Source organism: Pseudorca crassidens, chromosome 20 (genome assembly GCF_039906515.1).
Source record: "Pseudorca crassidens isolate mPseCra1 chromosome 20, mPseCra1.hap1, whole genome shotgun sequence".
NCBI lineage: Eukaryota > Metazoa > Chordata > Mammalia > Artiodactyla > Delphinidae > Pseudorca > Pseudorca crassidens.
Genome location: NC_090315.1, coordinates 5,759,742 through 5,780,046, shown reverse-complemented (window position 1 = coordinate 5,780,046; position 20,305 = coordinate 5,759,742). Strand labels below are relative to the sequence as shown.

Genomic DNA, 20,305 nt, shown 5'->3' with positions numbered 1-20,305 from the left:
TTCTTCTTCAGCAGTTCCTTTGTGCCACAGTGATCTCCTGGCTCTCATCAAAAGTGACTTTTGGTGAAGAGATATCTCAGTCCATTCCGGCTGCTATAATAGAATACCACAGACCGGGTAACTTATAAACAAGACATTTATTTCTCGCGGTTCTGGAGGCTGGAAGTCCAAGATCAAAGCACCAGCAGATTTGCCGACTGGTGAGGGCCTGCTTCCTGGTTCATAGATGGTTTTTTTCCCCTGTGTCCTCACATAGCATATGGTCCAGGGGGCGCTCTGAGGGGGTCCTTTTTTTATTTTAAATTTTTGTTGGAGTATAGTTGCTTTACAATGTTGTGTTAGTTTCTGCTGTACAGCAAAGTGAATCAGTTATACATATACATATATCCACTCTTTTTTAGATTCTTTTCCCTTATAGGCCATTACAGAGTATTGAGTAGAGTTCCCTGGTCCTTATCTATTTTATATATAGTAGTGTGAGGGGGTCTTTTATTTTTTTTTTATTATTTTTTAATAGATTTATTTATTTATTTAATTTTGGCTGCCTTGGGTCTTCGTTGCTGCCCCCGAGCTTTCTCTAGTTGCAGCGAGCGGGGGCTGCTCTTCATCTGCAGTGCGCGGGCTTCTCATTGCAGTGGCCTCTCTTGTTGCGGAGCATGGGCTCTAGGCGTGCGGGCTTCAGTAGTTGTGGCACGTGGGCTCAGTAGTTGTGGCTCGTGGGCTTAGTTGCTCCGTGGGATCTTTCCAGACCAGGGCTCGAACCCGTGTCCCCTGCATTGGCAGGCGGATTCTTAACTGTGCCACCAGGGAAGCCCAGAGGGGGTCTTTTATAATGGCATCCATTCCATTCATAAGGGCTCCACCTTCATGATCTAATCACCTCCCAAAGCCCCCCACCTCTAAATACCATCACATTGGGGGTTAGGATTTCAACATATGAATGGGTTGGGGGGGACATAAACATTCAATCTATAGCAATAGAAGTTCTAGTTCAATTTACTGCTTTTCATTTGTACATGATGCTTCCATGTCCTGGTTTAGAAATCGTTGCCAATCTCAATATCCCAAAAATGTCTGGTTCTTGAATATGTGCTGTTTTATCTTTCTCAGTTAGATCTAAAAACCATCTGGAAATTTATATGGGGATATGGTGTGGGGTAGGCGTCACTGGCTCAGCAGAACCCCCCACCAAAAAAAAAAACCCAGAAAAAACAAGTTCATCCTTTCTCCACTGCAATGCTGCATGCATTTGTCCATAGATCAGGTGGCTTTCTATGTGCGTATGTGTCTCTGAAATCTGTATTCTGTTTCATCGGTTGGTGTATCTGTCTTTGTGACAATACCGCCTTATCTGCCTCATTTCCCACCACAGTTCTGCTGTCACTCTGGATCCATCCACATTGGCCTTCCTGCTGTTTCATAAACACACGGGTGGTGGTGGTGGGAGGGGTCCATCTACCTCAAGGCATCTGCTCTTTCCTTTTGTCTGGAATGTTCAGCCTTCCTTGGACTCTGGTTTCTCCTCATCCTTGAGCTCTCAGCTCAAATGTCACACCCTCCGAAGGCACTTCCACTCAGCCTGAAAGAGACCCCTCCGTATCCTTTTATTGCCCTACGCAAAAAAAATCAAACTAGTGTGGGTGTTTGCTTGCTCACTGTCTCCTTGAATGTGTGCGCAGAGCAGCGAGCATCTTTTAGGTCTTGTCCACTTGCTCTACCACTGCCTGGAAAGGAAGACAAACGCCCCTGTTCCACTTCCAGGCTGAATGTGCTTAACCCTCACCGTCCGCTAGAGGGCGACCTAACACGGGTGCGCTCCGCCGCCCACCCCGCCCCTCAACCCCGGCAGGGCCCGGCTCTGCAGGCCGTCTTGAGCCGTTCATGTGTGTTTCTGGCTGGCCAACGCCTTTTAACTACAGATTTAGAAAGAGAGACCGCACGTGGTCAAAACCTGGGCTCAGCCCTAGATGACCTGAAACGACGTATTTTTACGGAAGCCTCCTGTGTTCTGAGGTCCCACAGGGCCTGCAGAGGTTACCTGGGCCAGGTGGCCGTCCTGGAGGTGACCCCAGCCTCCTAGGGTCACAGAACTCTCTGACACCCCACGATACGTATGGGATAAATCCCATGCCTGAGGGTCGTGGACACGGGGTTAAATCAATCTTGGCCTTCAAGCCTTCAAACTGTGGATGTCTGATCCCCACTATTTTTATCTGTGAAAGCGAACTGCGACATTTGTGGTGGGCTTCCTCCAGTCTCCTAGAAGCTCAGTAGAAAAAGGCATCTGTATTCATTTGTCATCATAAGGCTCCTTGCCTGGCAGATTATAAATAGCTCGTTAAAATGCATTCATCCTTATGTGGTTTGACTTGGTAATATATTTACCATGGTAGAGGATTCAGAATACACACCAAAAAGGGTAGACAGTGTTCCAGTTGCCCAGTCCTCCTTTCCCTCTGGTCTGAACCCATTTCTTTTGTATCTTCCCAGAACCTCCCATGGCATGTTTTATATCATATTAATGTGTATTACATATTTATAATAATTACCATGGAGCCATTGTTCTAAGTATTTTCCATGCCTCATATAATCTATATATAGATATAATTTTAAGTAAGTAATATGTTAATGTGTTTAAAATTTATACACACACAGGAAAAAGTTTCAGTTCCACACCTACACCCTACATCTCGGGTGGTTTTGTTTGTGCAAACACAATAAAATAGGAATACCTATTCTTATTTTTATATTTTCTCACACAGAAGGTTAAATCCTCATACATGGTTCTGTATCTTTGCCTTTTTTACTTAAGACTGTATCCTGGGAAATTCTCCATTTAGGTAAACTAGAGCTTCCTAATTCTTTTTTTTTAGATACGCATATTGTCACATTATCTGGAGGTACCATAGTTTATTTATCCAGTCCTTTATAGATGGAGACTTGATTTATTTCCATCTGATAAGTACATTTAGCAGGGGAGTTTTACAAATCAAATAGATTTCCTTCCTTCCTCATCCCCCCTCCCTCCTACCAAATGCAGCCTACGTCTTCAAAACAGAAGACTTCAGTCTATTTTGCTTAAGATATCACGATGAAAGTCACCATCTGTTAATCCAATCTGCATCAGGAGGAGAAAGAAAATCATCTCATGGGCGTGAAACCTCCGCTCAGGCCGCAGGGAGGGGAATTCCTGAGGGTCTCCTGCAGTGGTTCTGGTTTGCAAATGACAGGCCTTGCTTCCGGATCCAAGAAGCCAAGGAGGAATTTAACGGAAGGGCACTGAACTAAGAAAATCAGAGAGTGCATGGATGGGAAGGCTGGACATTGTAAGTTGGCAGGAAGCCAAGAATAGACAGCAGAGAGAATGTTCTTAAGTCCCACCCAGCCCACTGGTCACTCCCTCCACTCAGCACCAAACCAGTGATTCCTTCGCCCCTTCAGTTGTGTTCTTAATTTCCAACGTCCTTGCCTCTTTCCTCCCTAATTCAAAGCCCCAGGAGGAAGCATTTGGTTGCCTACTCCATACTTTCCAGAGAGTGGGAAGTGCTCCCTTAGTTTTGCTAATAAATCAGACAATAGTGGGACTTCCCTGGAGGTCCAGTGGTTAAGACTCCGCTCTTCTGAGGCAGGGGGTGCGGGTTCGATCCCTGGTCTGGGAACTAAGATCCCACATGTACCGCAGCCAAAAAAAAAAAAAAAAAAAAAAAATCAGACAACAACCCCCACCAGTGTGCTTACAGTGGGGAATTACCCCCCTGCAAATAAGCTGAGGGTTTAAATGCTGGAAAGTCCCCAAAACACCAGACCTGGACTATAGTGTTTATATATGCTGTAGTCTGCAGAGGGCACATTCTGACAAGTAGCAGCTATAAAATTTATTCCAAATAATTTTTTTTTTTTTTTTTTTGCGGTACGCGGGCCTCCCACTGTTGTGGCCTCTCCCGTTGCGGAGCACAGGCTCCGGACGCGCAGGCTCAGCGGCTATGGCTCACGGGCCCAGCCGCTCCGCGGCATGTGGGATCTTCCCGGACCCGGGCACAAACCCGTGTCCCCTGCATCGGCAGGCGGACTCTCAACCACTGCGCCACCAGGGAAGCCCCCCAATTTTTTTTTTAAATTAAATTTTGTCAAATACTCTTCTAGCACATATGGGATAGTCACATGATTTTTTTTTCTACTTGGCTCTGTTCATAGCATAAATCTCATTAAAGGTGTCTGAATATTAGCCATCCTCCCATTCCTAAAATAAACCCCACTTAGTCACAAAGTATTATTTTTTAAAATACTGCTGGAATCTGTATGCTACTACAGGCTGGCACACTCTGAAAAACTGAGGGTTCCATTCTGAGCAAAAGGAATTAACACATTTTAATCCAATATGATGACCTCCTTGAGTGCTTGAAATGTGGCCAGTGAGACTAAGGAACTGAATTTTATTTATTTATTTTTAAAATAGATTTATTTTTATTTTTTAAAATATTTTATTTTTATTTATTTATTTTTGGCTGCGTTGAGTCTTCGTTGCTGCGCGCGGGCTTTCTCTAGTTGCGGCGAGCGGGGGCTACTGTTTGTTGTGGTGCGCGGGCTTCTCAGTGCGGTGGCTCTCTTGTTGCAAAGCACGGGCTCTAGGTGCGCGGGTTTCAGTAGTTGCGGCACGTGGGCTCAATAGTTGTGGCTCGTGGGTACTAGAGCGCAGCCTCAGTAGTTGTGGCGCACGGGCTTGGCTGCTCACGGGATGTGGGATATTCCCGGACCAGGGCTCGAACCTGTGTCCCCTGCATTGGCAGGATTCTTAACCACTGCACCACCAGGGACGTCCTGGAACTGAATTTTAAATTTTATTTAAGTTTAACTAATTTGTCTAAAAGTGGATACTCGGTTTAGTTAGTACCTTTTAAGTGTGTTTGGACAACTTGGCCGTGTGAATTCACCTTTTCAACTGTACATTTTATGAATTTTACGAACAGCTGCCACATTTCCCTTGAAACCTTAGCATCCGAATTGGGATGTACTCTAAGTACAAAATACCAGGACTTCCCTGGTGGTCCAGTGGTTGAGATTCTGAGCTTCCACTGCAGGGGTCACAGGAAACTAAGATCCCACATGCTGCTCGGCGTGGCCAAAAAAAAAAAAAAAAAAAGCACAAAATACCCACTGAATTTTAAAGAGAGTACAGGCCACCACCATCATCATGGCCAACAAGTAGGTCTCATCGAGAAATTTTTTCCAAAAAAATCATGTAACACATATCAATAATTTGGGTTAAATATAATATGTGATTAAAGTTTACTTCGCCTGTCTCTTTATATTTTTAAATGTGGCTACTAGAGATGTGGACAGCGCTGCCCTAAGGGGCACAGAAATCCATTCATCCTTTTGGTGCTTGGTGGTCTAAGAACCAGAGACGCCCAATCAGAGGAAGAGGGTTGCTTAGATACGGAAGATTCTAGAGATGTGCTTCTGAGGATGGGTTTTTTGAGGCACAGAGAACATAAGGAACTGAATCACTCTGAGGATTCCTTTTGTTCAGTCCAGCAAGCGTGGACCTGGCAAAAGTCCATCCCAGTGATATTTGGATAATTCCATTAACCAGTCTCAAACATTCTAAAAAAAAAATTTAAAAAGAGGTTCAGGGTATTAACAATCTTCTGTTTTCCTCTCCCTTTCCATTCTGATCTTTCCAGTCTGTTCCAAGGCTCTATCTGTCTAGCGTTGTGCCAGTACCAAGTCATTCAATTACTTGGCTTCATAAAGAAGTCTTTTTTTTTTTTTTTGGCTGCATTGGGTCTTCGTTGCTGCTCGCAGGCTTTCTCTAGTTGCAGCAAGCGGGGCCTACTCTTCCTTGTGCTGCGCGGGCTTATTGCAGTGGCTTCTCTTGCTGCGGAGCATGGGCTCTAGGTACGGGGGCTTCAGTAGTTGTGGCATGGGGGCTCAGTAGTTGTGACTTGCGGGCTCTAGAGCGCGGCTCAGTAGTTGTGGCGCAGGGGTTTAGTTGCTCTGCGGCGTGTGGGATCTTCCCAGACCAGGGCTCGAATCCATGTCCCTGCATCGCAGACAAATTCTTAACCACTGCGCCACCAGGGAAGTCCCCATGAGTAAGTCTTGAAACCAAGTAGCCTAAGTCTTTCAGCTTCCTTATTCTACTTCGAGATTGGCCAGGTTCCTCTTTCTTTTAACTTTTGTGTTAAAAAACACATAACATAAAATTTACCATTTTAACCATTTTTGAGCATACAATTCAGTGGCATTAAGTACCTTCGCACGGTGGTGCAACCATACCCACTATACACGTCCAGAACTTTTTCATCATCACAGACTAAAACTCTGGATCTCTTAAATACTAACTCCCATTCCCCCTGCCCCCAGCCCTGTGTAAATACTATTCTACTTTCTGTCTCTATGAATTTGACTACTCTAGGTAGCTCATGTAAGTGGCATCCTACCATATTTATCCTTATGCGTCTGGCTGATTTTACTAAGCATAATGTTTTCAAGGTTCGTCCATGCTGCAGCATGTATCGGAATTTCATTCCTTTGGGGAAATGTATTACCCAGCAACATGTGACTAAAAAGAGATGTATAGAAGTTGATGAATTTGAAAGAAAATATAGGGGACTTCCCCGGTGGTCCAGTGGTTAAGACTCTGTGCTTGCAATGCAGGGGGCAGGGGTTCGATCCCTGGTTGGGGAACTAAGATCCCGCATGCCACGTAGCATGGCCAAAAAAAAAAAAAGAGAGAAAGAATATAGGAGGTGATGGGACTTGGTGATAGACTGGATGTGGGAGGGTATGAGAAATGACAGTATCGATGACAAGTCTTAGAATTCTGGCTTATGCAACAGGATGGCAGGTAGTGACATTTACTGGTGATACACACAGTGCACTGGAGGAAAGATCCCCTGTTAATTTTGGATGTATGGAGTTTGGACCTTTGTGACATCCAAGTGGAGACTCAGTAAGCACCGGGATATGCATGTCTGGAGCTCAGAGGAGTAATCTGAGTTGCTGTATATGCCTGTGACTCATAGCAGAGGTTTCAGAGGTTACCAGGAGTTTCCCCCAGTTTCTTCCCTCTGTAATAGAAGATTTTTCTGGATATCTGTTTCCCGAACTGAAGACTGTATTTCCTTTTTTTTGGTGTGTGTGTGTGTGTTTTTGTATTTCCTTTTTTTAAAAAATTTTTTATTTTATATTAGAGTATAGTTGATTAACAATGTTGTGTTAGTTTCAGGTGTACAACAGAGTGATTCAGTTATACATATACATGTATCTATTCTTTTTCAAATCCTTTCCCATTTAGGTTGTTACAGAATATTTAGCAAAGTTCCCTGTGCTATACAGTAGGTCCTTGTTGGTTATTCATTTTAAATATAGCAGTGTTTAAAAAAAAAAAAAGACTGTATTTCCCGGTCTCCCTTACAGCTCTGTGTGGCCATGCAACTAAGTTCTGAACAGTAAGATACACAAGGAATATGTGTAGCTGCAGGATCACACACTTAAAAGGGAAGAAGCGTGCCAACCCCTTCCCCTGTCCTCTTCCTGTGGCTGCAACGACAATATAGTGGTTTGATCTGGGTCATATGCTAGAGCCCAAATGCAAGCCCTTGTCAAAGGTGACAACACAACAACGGAGAATGACTCCTTGAGACCGTGGAGGTATCATATCAACCTTGGATTGCCAACTCTTGGATTGCTACAAGAAAGAAAAATATACCATTACCTTTTCCAGACCTGCATTGTCCAATATGGTAGCCATGAGCCATGTGTGGCCATTGAGCATTTGAAATGCAGCTGGTATCACACCCTGAAATGATAATATTTTGATATATTGGATTAAAATAAGGTACGTTGTTAAAACTAGCTCACTTGTTTTACTTCTTTTTAATGTGGCTACTAGAAATTGCTCATGTGGCTCACATTATTTTTCTATTGGTCAGCGCTGGTTTAGGCCGGTGATATTTTGCCTTTGTTATAGCAGCTGAATGAGCATCTTCTCTAGTACATGGGTCATTTACTCATCAGGGCTCCCTGAAGCCAAGGGTGTATGGAATCCCCTAGCGAGAGTATATCGTGAGAAGTATAGAAGTCCGGGAAAGAGCCTTGAGGAGCTCTAGTATTTAAAGGAACATGAGCTTGGGGGCTGCCCTGGTGATGCAGTGGTTGGGAGTCCGCCTACCGATGCAGGGGACACGGGTTCGCGACCCGGTCCGGGAAGATCCCACATCCGCGGAGCGGCTGGGCCGGTGAGCCACGGCCGCTGAGCCTGCGCGTGAGCCATGGCCGCTGAGCCTGCGCGTCCGGAGCCTGTGCTCCGCGGCGGGAAAGGCCACAACAGTGAGAGGCCCGCGTACCGAGAGAAAAAAAAAAAAAAAGGAACATGGGCTTGTAAAGGAAGCCCAAAGAAGCAAAAGGAAAGCCAGGACGATGACATGCCATACAATCCTAGAGGACAGTTTCAAGTTAGAAGGAGGGACTAACAGCATCAGTTACTTGCAAGGTCAAAAGGTTAAGAACTAAAAAATAGGGACTTCCCTGGTGGTCCAGTGGTTAAGAACCTTCCTTCCAATATATCTATTATATATATATAAGGTATACACACACACACACACACACACACACACAATGGAATACTACTCAGCCATAAAATAGAAGGAAATTTTGCCATTTGCAAAAACATGGATGGACTTGGAGGGCATTATCCTAAGTGAAATAGGTCAGACAGAGAAAGACAAATACTGTATGATATCACTTATATGCCGAATGTAAAAAATACAACAAACTAGTTAATATAGCAACAACAACAACAAAGAAACAGACTCACAGATATAGAGAACAAACTAGTGGTTACCAGTGGGGAGTGTGTGTGTGGGGGCAGTATAGGGGTAGGAGATTAAGAGGTAAAAGCTGTTATGTATAAAATAAGCTACAAGAATATATTGCACAGCACAGGGAATATAGCCAATATTCTATAATAACTATAAACGGAGTATAACCTTTAAAAATTATGAATCACCATATTGTACACCTGTAACTTATATAATATTGTACATCAACTATACTACAATTTCAAAAAAGGAAAAAAATGCAAAAAAATAAAGACAAGAAGAAGGATTAGCATAAAAACGTCGCTATTGTTCAAGAACAGCCCTGGAAATATAGTCACATTTGGGCTTCAGTATAAGGAAGTTGAGGGGCTTACCAGTGAACAGCTTCTGTTACCTCTCTAAATAAAGAAGTAGGTCATAGGCTGAGAATGGGGGCTGAGGGCAGAGGTCGAAGAGCATAAAAATAGTGTGCTTGTCACTATGGGAATGAGAATGAGTTTACCAGATGATTGCAGTGAGATTGTGGGCAGTACTGAGGACACATTTGAGTTTGGGCACCCTGTCTCTATGCCTTGTAATATGACTTTCTCCAGTAATGCTTAATCGCTTAAGGGCAAGCACAGGAGGAAAAACAAAACAAAACAAAAAACGCTGATAGATGTGCTTTTTCTTTTTTAAATTTTTTCTTTTTAAATTTATTTTTGTTTATTTATTTATTTATTTTTGGCGGTACGCGGGCCTCTCACTGCCGTGGCCTCTCCCATTGCGGAGCTCAGGCTCCGGATGCGCAGGCTCAGCGGCCATGGCTCACGGGCCCAGCCGCTCTGCGGCATGTGGGATCTTCCCGGACCGGGGCACGAACCCGTGTTCCCCGCATCGGCAGGCGGACTCTCAACCACTGCGCCACCAGGGAAGCCCGAATTTTTTCTTTTTTTAAAATTTTTATTTTATATTGGAGTATAGTTGATTTACAATGTTGTGTTAGTTTCAGGTGTAGAGCAAAGTGATTTAGTTTTACATATACATATATCTATTCTCTTTTCAGATTCTTTCCCCATATAGGTTATTACAGAATATTGAGTAGAGTTCCCTGTGCTGTACAGTAGGTCCTTGTTGATGATCTATTTTATATATAGTAGTGTGTATATGTCAATCCCAAACTCCTAATTTATCCCTACCCCCTTTCCCATATGGTAACCATACGTTTGTTTTTGAAGTCTGTCAGTCTGTTTCTGTTTTGTAAATAAGTTAATTTGTTACCATTTTTAGACTCCACATATAAGTGATATCATGTGATATTTGTCTTTATCTGTCTGCCTTACTTCATTAGTATGATCATCTCTAGGTCCATCCATGTTGCTGTAAATGGCATTATTTCATTCTTTTTCGTGGCTAACAGTCCATTGTATATATGTGCCACATCTTCTTTACCCATTCATCTGTCGATTGGACATTTAGGTTGTTTCCACTTCTTGGCTACTGTGAATAATGCTGCAATGAACATTCCAATGCATGTATCTTTTCAAATTATGGTTTTCTCCAGATGAATGCCCAGGAGTGGGATTGCTGCATCATGTGGTAGTTCTATTTAGTTTTTTAAGGAACCTCCACACTGTTCTCCATAGTGGGTGTACAAATTTACATTCCAAACAACAGTGTAGGAAGGTTCCCTTCTCTCCACACCCGCTCCAGCATTTATTGTTTGTAGACTTTTTTATGACGGCCATTCTGACTGGTGTGAGGTGATACCTCATCGTACTTTTGATTTGCATTTCTCTAATAATTAGCGATGTTGAGCAGCTTTTCACATGCTTTTTGGCCATCTGTATGTATTCTTTGGAGAAATGTCTATTTAGATCATCTATAGATGGGCTTTTTCTTTTCAACGACTGGGGTGATACAAAGACAGAAGGGCAGAGGAGTGTTAGATATCCTAACATGAAAAGAGGGTCACTGAAATGATGGACCGTGGAATCATATCTGAAGAAAGAGGAAAGCAAAGAAAAGAGAGGGCTGATGGACTGGGGGTACCTATCAAGTTAAGAAAAGGTCGTAAGTGGCCATTGCTGAGAAAGTAAGATGGAAGGAGAAATGGTTGATGTCTGAGAGGCGTGCAGAACTGAGTGGATAGGTGACTGCTATGGTGTGGAGGGTAATGTTCACGTGGCAGGCCTTCTAAGTCAGTGCTTCCCAGCATTTTCACATCGTGGGGCAAATAAAAACATGATAATATTTTTTGTAGCTCATGGAGATGAACAGATGAGTCTGGCAACAGCCAGAGGCAACCAGGCCACTCGGAGGGCTGGGGGAAAACAATATGACCTGTTCATGGCATATCTGGTGGGATGCTCTCTATAGAATTTCAGGAAACCATGTGGAAAATGAGGGCAAGTGACCAGGAGGTCCATAGATAACAAAAAGGTGTTATGGCCAGAGAACGGATTAGGGGGAGACATCCACTTCAATACAGGCAAGGAAAGAAATAATACAGACAGTCCCCCGCTTATGACGGTTTGACGTACAATTGTTTGATCTTACAGTGGTGCAAAAACGATTTGCGTACAGTAGAAACTGTACTTCAAGCTTTGAATTTTGATCTTTTCCCAAGCTAGAGATATGCCGTATGATACGGTTCCAGAATCACCAAATTCTCCTATAAAAGCAACTTGCGCTTTCAGTACCCCATAGATTCCGTTCTGGTCAATTGCACGGATGACATCATACTGATAAGACCTTGAAAGCAGGAAAGAGCAGATAGATACACTGTATGTATTAATAAAACACACACACACACATGCCAGAGCATGGAAGATAAACACCATAAAAATTGGGAAGCCTATCACTCAGGGACATTCCTGAGAATCCAATAGTCTGAGGACAGTGGGAATATCCCCTCCAAATAAAGGAGTTATTACATGTTGAACCCTTTACCACTACCAAATGAGATAAAATCTCCATTACAGCAGCTATTCCTTAGCCTGTTTTGCTCTCGCATAGGAGACACTCATAAATATATTTGTTGATAAATGCATGAGATTTTCCACTGGACCCAGAGTAAGGAAAGATCTGTGTGTTACAATGACATAAGATCTGTACACTGGGGCTTCCCTGGTGGCGCAGTGGTTAAGAATCTGCCTGCCAACGCAGGGGACACGGGTTCAAGCCCAGGTCTGGGAAGATCCCACATGCCGCGGAGCAGCTAAGCCCCTGTGCCACAACTATTGAGCCTGCGCTCTAGAGCCTGTGAGCCACAACTACTGAGCCCACGCGCCACAACTACTGAAGCCTGCGCACCTAGAGCCTGTGCTCCACAACAAGAGAAGCCACAGCAATGAGAAGCCCACGCACTGCAATGAAGAGTAGCCCCCGCTCGCCGCAACTAGAGAAAGCCTGTGCGCAGCAATGAAGACCCAATGCAGCCAAAAATAAATAAATAAAATAAATAAATTTAAAAAAAAAAGATCTGTATATTTGGTTTTTGTCCTCAGTTCCCTGCACCAAGTTCCTAAAACGCTAATAAACTGGGTTCCTTTATTTATTTAAAGAGTGATGACTCACTCTTTAAATGTTTGCTTCCTGTTCCTGCTACCCTGAACTCTGCTGTTTTGAAGTTTGAATGCCTTAAAGGGGGAACACTTCTACCGGAGAGCACAACTGCAGTAAACTGTGAGTGGTGATAGCCCCTTGACTATTTGGGGTATCTCAGGAGTGCCACTTCAGGGTCAAGCAAAGAGAGTGATTGATTCGGGCAAGAAGGGGGGCCTGACCCCCCGGGGGCGTCAAGGAGGTGTGTGAATAGAACCTGGGGTCGTCCTTGGAGAACCTCCAACGAATACCATGTCCTGACTCCTTCCACATCCTGATGCGGGGCTCATAGAGACCCCCCTCCCCTAAGCAGGGCACATAATGACAGAGAGGGTCTGTGTCTACCGCCTTTGCAGGGCACAAAAGTGGGCATACAAGCTCCACACCCCTCCCACCCCAACCATACCCCCCCCAACTTCTGCAGAGCACACAGCGTCCAGGTGCCCCCCCCAGCCCCTCCCACCTCCGTAGGGCACGCAGCCGGGGACACAGAGCTCCCGCATCCCTTCGGACCCCTCCCTTCGCGACGCGAGAGTCTTCCACCCTGGGACTCGGCCTCAAAGCCTTCTCAGTAGTCGGCCTGGAAGACACCCAGCAGTAGCGACGCGGGCAGTTAACGGTCGCCGAGCCTCCGCGGCCGCCACGAGGCCCCGCCCAACGGCAGCCTAGAGCAAGGCCGCGCCGGGGACGACTGCAGAGCGCGGTGAGTAAGCCCGGCCAGCAGGGAGGGACCCAGGCGTCCCGGTCCCCGCCCCACCCCAGCCCCGGGCAGTGCCTCCCCACCTTCAGCTGCCGCTTGCTTCTTGGCTCGTCAATCCGTCTCAGAGCCCCAGAGCCGCCCCTAAAAAAGGACCCCCGTGCTCTGGGGCCCGGGCAGACCAGCCCCTTGGGCCCTCCCCTCTTGCAGGAACCAGGAATCTGGCACCCCCAGCCCCCAGTCTCGTCCTCATTAAGCTTCTGAGCCCCTCCCTCTTTTCAGGAGCCAGGATTGCAAGCCAAAAATATCTCTCCCTTACAGACCCAAGAGGCCTGGCTAGCAACCACATCTGCTCCGAAAACCCAGGAGCCTGAGCCGCAATTGCTCTTTTGAGCCAAGATTCTGGGCCCGCGGCCTCGGAGTCCATGCCCCCAACTCCTATGGCCTCGATCTCAGAAGTCCTGCTACCAACAACCCCCCTCCCCTGCCCCCATCGACAGGGACATATGGGACCTAGGGGTCTGGCCCATCAGTCCCTTACACCGCGAATCCCAGTGTAAATGGGCATTAGGAGACCCATTCTGCTCTTCCCTCAAATTCCTTACTTACAGGAATCGAACCACTGTTCTTTTGGGGACCCAGAAGTCGGAGACCTCAGCCCAGAAACCCCCTAAAGCCTAGGGATCGGCACACCCTCAACTCTTTCCTATTTCAGGGACCCAGGAGACACAGACCCTAGCAAACAGACCCCATTAAATTGAGAGGCCCAGTCCCCCAACCCACCGCGACCTAGAAGTCCAAAATTTCGTCCATCCTGGAAGAGCAGGGCCAGGAAGGGAGAGGGAGAACGGATTGAGGTGAGACTGGGGTGGGGACCTGAGCTGGGGGGCTCTGTCCTAAACAAAGTCTAAATAGACGGGTTGCCATGGCAACGGCCTTCCCCGGGACTGCTCTGGAGACCTCCAGTGCTGTGTCGAGGAGGGCACCCCCAGGAGCATCCACTCCGCCAGCTGTTGTGTCTTCCTGTTTTGTTACCACGGAAACGGTGACCTCAGCCCTCCACCCCTACCGCTGGCGGGGCGGGAGAGCTGCTGTGTATTTATCTCTGGGGATGTGGTCTTATCTTGGCCCCGCCCTCGGGGCGGGACTGGGATAGCCCTGGCAGGGGGTGTCCCTTACTCGGCTCCAGCCCAGAGCTCCGGCTCCGCCCCCAGCCCTGCCCGCGCTCACTCCCCGGCCCTCCAACCGCACCCAGACCGCAGACCCTCCTAGTCTGCAGCTGTCGCTTTTGCACCAGCCGCAGCCGCCACAGGCCCGTAAGGTGAGGCTGCAGGACCCCCCTAGAGTGGGAGCAGCGTCCAGGATTCTTGGGTGCAGAGGGATTCCAAATGTCTTCAGTCCCTAGAAAGATGGGCTGGGTCAGGACTCGGGTTCTGGAGAGGAGAGGGCTGAGGACATGAACTCATACGGGTCATACATCTGAAAAAGGAGGGGGGTTGGGGCCTGGACCCCTGGGTCTGAGGGAGGAGGGGCCGGGGGTCTGGATCCTGGGTCTGAGGGAGGAGGGGCTGGGGACCTGGACCCTTGGGTCTGAGGGAGGAGGGGCCGGGGGCCTGGATCCCTGGGTCTGATGGAGGAGGGGGCTGGGGACCTGGACCCCTGGGTCTGAGGGAGGAGGGGCCGGGGGCCTGGAGAAGCTTGGAACTGGGAGTCCTGGGTTTGAGAAAGGGAGTGGCTGGGGTTCAGAATTACTGACCTCCTCCCCATCCAGGGGGCAGAATCCGAACTTTAGACTCAAAAGGCCAGAGATGGAGCTTCAGCACCCGTGGTCCCAAAGTGAAGATGGAGCTGGGCCCCTTGGTGCTGACAGCACAGGGCGCGCTTCTGAGTTTGTGGAGTGATGGGGTGTGGTGTCTGGCGTGGAGGTGGGGAGAGGACTGGGCGTGGCAGCGAAATCCTCAGCTTCTCCGCGAAGCCAAAGGGTGTTTTCCTCTCCCTCCTCGGGTCTCTGGCAGTTCTTTCCTGAGCTCTGACCTCAGGCGACGGCCGGGGGCTCTGAGAGTGGAGACGGACTCCTCCTCTCCGGGTGGTCCGTGCGCTAACTTACCTTCCAGGGGAGACTTAACTGACTGTGGCCCGCCCTCTGCCTCCTGGGCCTGTCCCACCTTCCTCCTAACGGGTCGGGGGAAGCGGGAGGTGGCCCGGGAGGTCCAGCTGTACCTGGGAGACCAGCCTTACGGGAGGTGCTGGGAGGTGTGGCCACTCTCTCTGGACTGGATTCCAACACTGTGCACAGTTTCCCGCCGCGGGGCGGGAGGCGTCCGCAAGGCGAACCCAGGGGTCCGGGTACACAGCCACTCCTCTCTTAGAGACGCTCTTGTGGGGGGGGGGGTCCAGGCTCCCGGCCCACTTTATGGGGACCCAGAACTCACATTTTGAAGGACCCAGAAATTCGAACGTGCAGGCTTCTCCTCCTGCGACCCAGCGCCCGGGCTCTGCCCCCCTTCCCCCGCCGGAATCCGCGAGCAGGGCGGGGGTCCCAGCACCGCCTCCCGGCCCCCGCCACATTCCAAATGGATGGGCTGACTTGAATCCCTTATAAGGACGGAGACGCGGCGCCGCCCGGGCCGCCCGCCCCCTCAGCCACCGCCCAGGGCCCTCCGGCCGCCAGCCCCGCGGCTTTCCTGGCGGGGGCAGGGTTACGGTCATACACGCCCACGCCGTCCCGCGGGGCGTGCACTTTGGCTAGGTTCCCTCCACTCCCGTCCTCGCAGTTTGCGGAAAGAGGAGGAAAGAAGGGGCGGGGCGGGGCTTCCCCGAGGTCACCATCCCCGACCTCTTAGGGCCTCCGGGCCAAATCCCCGCCCTGGCTGGGAGGCGCGCCCAGGGTCTGCGGAGCCTCACCGCGCGTTCTGGGCGAGCCCCGGGCAGTAGGCCGGCTGGTCGCCTGGGTCCCGGGAGGGTGGAGCCGGGTCTGAGCGGACGCTGACGTTGTTTCTCCCTCCTGTCCTCTGACTAGCCTTTTCCAGGTGTCTGACTTAATCCGCCTCCAGAGCCAGATCTTTCTCTGGTGGGGTCCTCAGCAAAGACCGCTGGTGAGTGGGCTGGGGGCTCTGACTCTTGGGTCTGAGGAGGGAGAGGTTCTGATGTCTGGACTCCTGGGTCTGAGGGAGAGGGACCTGAGGCCTGAGCTGCTTTGTCAGAGGAAGGAGCGGGCTGAGGGCCCTGAACATTGGGTTCTGAGATAAGAGTTGGGGAGTGCAGTGCTCCTGGGTCTTAAGGAGGAGGGGCTGGGAACTTGGACTCCTGGATCCTGAGACCTGGGACCTTGCGTTCCAAAGGGAGGGGCCCAGACACCTGTGGATATGAGGAAGAAGGATGTTCAGCAGCTGTGGCCTCCTGTGTCCCCAGGAAGCTATTGTACAGGGACAGCTGGGCTAAAGGCTGTGACACTGCCCTCCTGACACTGGAAGGAGGGTGTTGCATTGTCTCGGGGCTGAGAGAGGCCTCCTGAGATTTTTAGAGGTGGCAACCAAGAGATTAGCTATTTTAGGGCCTGAGGGAGGACCTGGACACCTGGTCAGGAATTGAGGCCAGGCCTTCATTCCTGAGGGTGTTTAGGACAAGGACATCAAAGTCAAAGGTTCTAAAGGGATAGAAGAAAGAAGTTGATTTCCCTGAGTCTGGTGTGCTCACGGCTGAGGGCCCAGAGCCTTGGGGTCTGAAGCTGTATTTCTGAATGAGGGAGAACGAGAGATTTCAGTGGCACTGGGCCAGTTGAGAGAATCTGGGGAGCTGAGTTTCCCAGAAGTTTGGGAACTAGGGGGCTGGACCTCATGTTGGGGAAGGGGGAGAGGCTCCCTTTGGGTTGAAGTACTCCAGACCGAAATCCATTTGGCCATGGCAGGGGTGCTGCCGAGATTGGTAAGACCCAGTTCCAGAAGGGAGAGAGGGCTCTTGTCTTCCAGGAGCTGGGGCCAGCCTCCTGCTTAGTGAGAGGAGACAGGCTGGAAGGACGGAAGCTCTGATCAGATGTGGGTCCCTGAGAAGGTTTCCATGTAGAGGCTGGACTCCTGAATGTCTGGAGGCTGGCAATGTTTAGGACCCTTAGGTGAAAGAGAGGCTGGGCTGCAGCGTCCTGGGTACCCAAAGGGAGGAAGTGCAGAGATGGAGTTTCTGAGAGGTCACAGAAGACAGGGCCTCTTCTGCTGCTGCTGCTGGTTTTTTTTTTTTTTTTAATATTTATTTATTTATTTGGCTGCGCTGGGTTTTAGTTGCGGCACGCGGGATCTTTTAGTTGCGTCACGCGGGCTCTAGTTCCCTGACCAGGGATCAAACCTGGGCCCCCTGCATTGGGAGCTCTGAGTCTTAACCACTGGACTGCCAGGGAAGTCCCTAGAGCAGAATCTTGAGTGGTTGGGTTGCTGAGTCCCTGAGGGACGGAGGGCAGCTTTGTGTGTTTGGAGTGGGAAGAAAGATACGTGGTTTCACAGGAGTTGGCTTTTGGGGAGAGGAAAGGAGGGTCCTGGGAAGAAAAGAGATAGGGGACTACACTCCTCAGCTCTGACATGAGGCTGGAGGGAGGAGGAGGCTAGCACCGGGCGACCACCTCGTCCCTGGAGGGCTGGGACTGGCCCAATATGAAAACTCACATCCTGGGTACGCCTCAGCTAGAGTCGAGATTACGTTGTCCACACGCCCCCTCACTCCAGGGAGGCAAGTGCTGGGGGCCTGGATCCTCCAGTTTGGAACCTTCTTAGGACACCTTCTTTCCCCTCCACCCAGCCATGCCGGTGACGGTGACCCGCACCACCATCACGACCACGTCGTCCTCGGGCCCGGGCTTCCCGACCACCGTGGGGTCCCCTCGGGCACTGACCCAGCCCCTGGGCCTCCTCCGCCTGCTGCAGCTGATCTCCACCTGCGTGGCCTTCTCGCTGGTGGCCAGTGTGGGCGCTTGGACGGGCGCCATGGGTAACTGGTCCATGTTTACCTGGTGCTTCTGCTTCGCCGTGACCCTGATCATCCTCATCGTTGAGTTAGGCGGGCTCCAGGCCCGCTTCCCCCTGTCCTGGCGCAACTTTCCCATCACCTACGCTTGCTACGCCGCCCTCTTCTGCCTCTCGGCCTCCATCATCTACCCTACCACATATGTCCAGTTTTTGTCTCACGGCCGCTCCCGGGACCACGCCATTGCCGCCACCACCTTCTCCTGCATCGCTTGCGTGGCTTATGCCACCGAAGTGGCCTGGACCCGGGCACGACCCGGCGAGATCACTGGCTACATGGCCACCGTGCCAGGCCTGCTCAAGGTGCTGGAGACCTTCGTGGCCTGCGTCATCTTCGCCTTCATCAGCAACCCCTACCTGTACCAGCACCAGCCGGCCCTAGAGTGGTGTGTGGCCGTGTACTCCATCTGCTTCATCCTGGCGGCCGTGGCCATCCTGCTGAACCTGGGCGACTGCACCAACATGCTGCCCATCCCCTTCCCCAGTTTCCTGTCCGGGCTGGCCCTGCTCTCCGTCCTCTTCTACGCCACGGCTCTGATCATCTGGCCGCTCTACCAGTTCAACGAGAAGTACCACGGCCAGCCCTGGCGGTCCATGGATGTGAGCTGCAGCAACAGGCACACCTACTACGTGTGCTCCTGGGACCGCCGACTGGCTGTGGCCATCTTGACAGCCATCAACCTGCTGGCTTACGTGGCCGACCTGGTGTACTCGGCCCGCCTGGTTTTTGTCAGGGCCTGAGGCTCTGCCCTGGAGGGGCTACCGATTCCCTCTTCTCAGTGGAGGTTCTTTACCAAGTTCTGAGGCCCTCTGAGGTCCTCTTCCCGGCTCCCCTCTCTCCTGCGTTTCTCATACCCTTCCCAGCTCACCCTCCTCTCTTTTCTGTTTCTTTCACTCCTTCTGCTCTGTCTCCCTTCTGTTCTGTTTGGTTACCACATCCTGTTTGGCTTCCTTCTCTTTCTGCTCTCTTCTTTTCTACACGTTCTGCTTTGGGGCTTTTTTCTGGTCATCCTGTTTGTTTTCTCAACTGCCTGTTGTCTGACCAGCTCTTCCCACTTTCCTTCTGATCAATCAGGAGCCCTGAGACTTCGTTCTTCTCTGCCCCACAGCCCACTGCCACCTCCAAAGGTGCTGAGCCCCACATCACACACCCCTTTTGCAGCTGTTCATACCCTGGCCCTCCAGAGGGGCCTCATTGCCAAAGCATGCCTGCCCACCCTGGCTGTGCCTTAGTTGGTGTGTATGTGTGTGTGTCTGGGGGGTGGGGGTGGGTAGCTAGGGATCGGGCCCCCTTTCTCCCAGTGGAGGCGGGGTGTACAGTGTACCTCCCCTTTAAGTTAAAAGAAAGAAAAAAACTCTGGAGGTCAATAATTTCTAGTGGGCGGGAGGCTTAAAACATAGACCCTCGGTCCCTAGATCCCGCCTGGTGCTCAGCCTCGCCTGAGATCGGCTCCAGAATTTTTGCCAGGCTTACTAAAAACCCACTGCCTAGAGGCCATCTTAAAGGAAGCAAGGGGTGTATGACTTCCATCCCAACTACTCCCTGGGGTATCAAAACACTGGCAAAAAAACTGCATTGTCTTGAAGACAACTGTCTGAAGCATTTGTAAGGGCCAGTGATGTGGCCCTCCAGCCTCAGTGTCAAAAACTGCATCTCCTGCCTTTGCAGGGAGGAGAAGAAAATGGCCACTGCCAGCCTTAAAGGTGATGTTAGCCTGTTTTTTTTTTTTCTGGTCACGAGAGCAACAATCACTGGGTGGCCCTTTTCTTAAAAGGGAAGTTTCTTTTGAAAACAATTTTGGCGGGGTGGGAATTGCTACTGTGCCATAGTCAAAGGAAGTGCATTGCTTGAGTGTGTGGTGTACACACACGTGTGTTTGTGCGTGCTAGTTGCTTTCTGCTGCTGCTTCCTGCTGCTCTGGGACTCATATGCGTAACATGATCTATATAAATGTATAAATATATATTTTATTTTTTTTAAATTCCCTGGAGCTTCTGGTTCCCATCAGCCCCTGCTGTCAGTCATAGAGAGAAGCCTTGTCCCTTCTCCCACATCCATTATATTCTTTTTTTTAAAACCCCAATATAAAGATAAAAGAATGACTTGTGCTTGCTTTATTCATGGGGAGGGCTCCAAGAGAGAGGGCCAGGCCGAGGTTGCTGGGTCTGGTAGGAGAACGGGGCTGGGG

At 49.6% G+C, this 20,305-nt stretch overlaps 1 protein-coding gene and 1 long non-coding RNA gene across 9 annotated transcripts; one reads left to right on the top strand and one right to left on the bottom strand.

The window, feature by feature from the left end:
• Positions 1-1,857: 1,857 nt before the first annotated feature.
• LOC137214915 (uncharacterized) lies at positions 1,858-15,701 on the bottom strand. Of its 4 annotated transcripts, XR_010939051.1 has the most exons (5): positions 14,864-15,701; positions 14,372-14,508; positions 13,194-13,251; positions 7,721-7,804; positions 1,858-4,824 (listed from the first exon to the last, which is right to left on the bottom strand). It is a non-coding gene; the product is annotated as an uncharacterized lncRNA (long non-coding RNA). The 4 variants fall into 4 exon arrangements; XR_010939053.1 differs by lacking the exon at positions 13,194-13,251 and having other exon boundaries at positions 14,864-15,700; XR_010939052.1 differs by lacking the exons at positions 1,858-4,824; positions 7,721-7,804 and adding an exon at positions 9,693-12,990 and having other exon boundaries at positions 14,864-15,699.
• MYADM (myeloid associated differentiation marker) lies at positions 12,477-20,219 on the top strand. Of its 5 annotated transcripts, none has more exons than XM_067719195.1 (4): positions 12,477-12,491; positions 13,823-13,964; positions 16,127-16,202; positions 17,893-20,219. In XM_067719195.1, the coding sequence occupies exon 4, from the start codon at positions 17,895-17,897 to the stop codon at positions 18,855-18,857; it is 963 nt and encodes a 320-aa protein (XP_067575296.1). In that variant the 5' UTR covers positions 12,477-12,491; positions 13,823-13,964; positions 16,127-16,202; positions 17,893-17,894; the 3' UTR covers positions 18,858-20,219. The 5 variants fall into 5 exon arrangements, with proteins under 5 accessions (XP_067575296.1, XP_067575293.1, XP_067575294.1 ...); XM_067719192.1 differs by lacking the exon at positions 12,477-12,491 and adding an exon at positions 12,863-13,113; XM_067719193.1 differs by lacking the exons at positions 12,477-12,491; positions 13,823-13,964 and adding an exon at positions 12,863-13,113.
• Positions 20,220-20,305: the final 86 nt, after the last annotated feature.

What these genes read in the sequence shown, in the direction of transcription:
- MYADM (XM_067719195.1), top strand. Translation starts at nt 17,895, where the DNA reads ATGCCGGTGACGGTGACCCGCACCACCATCACGACCACGTCGTCCTCG.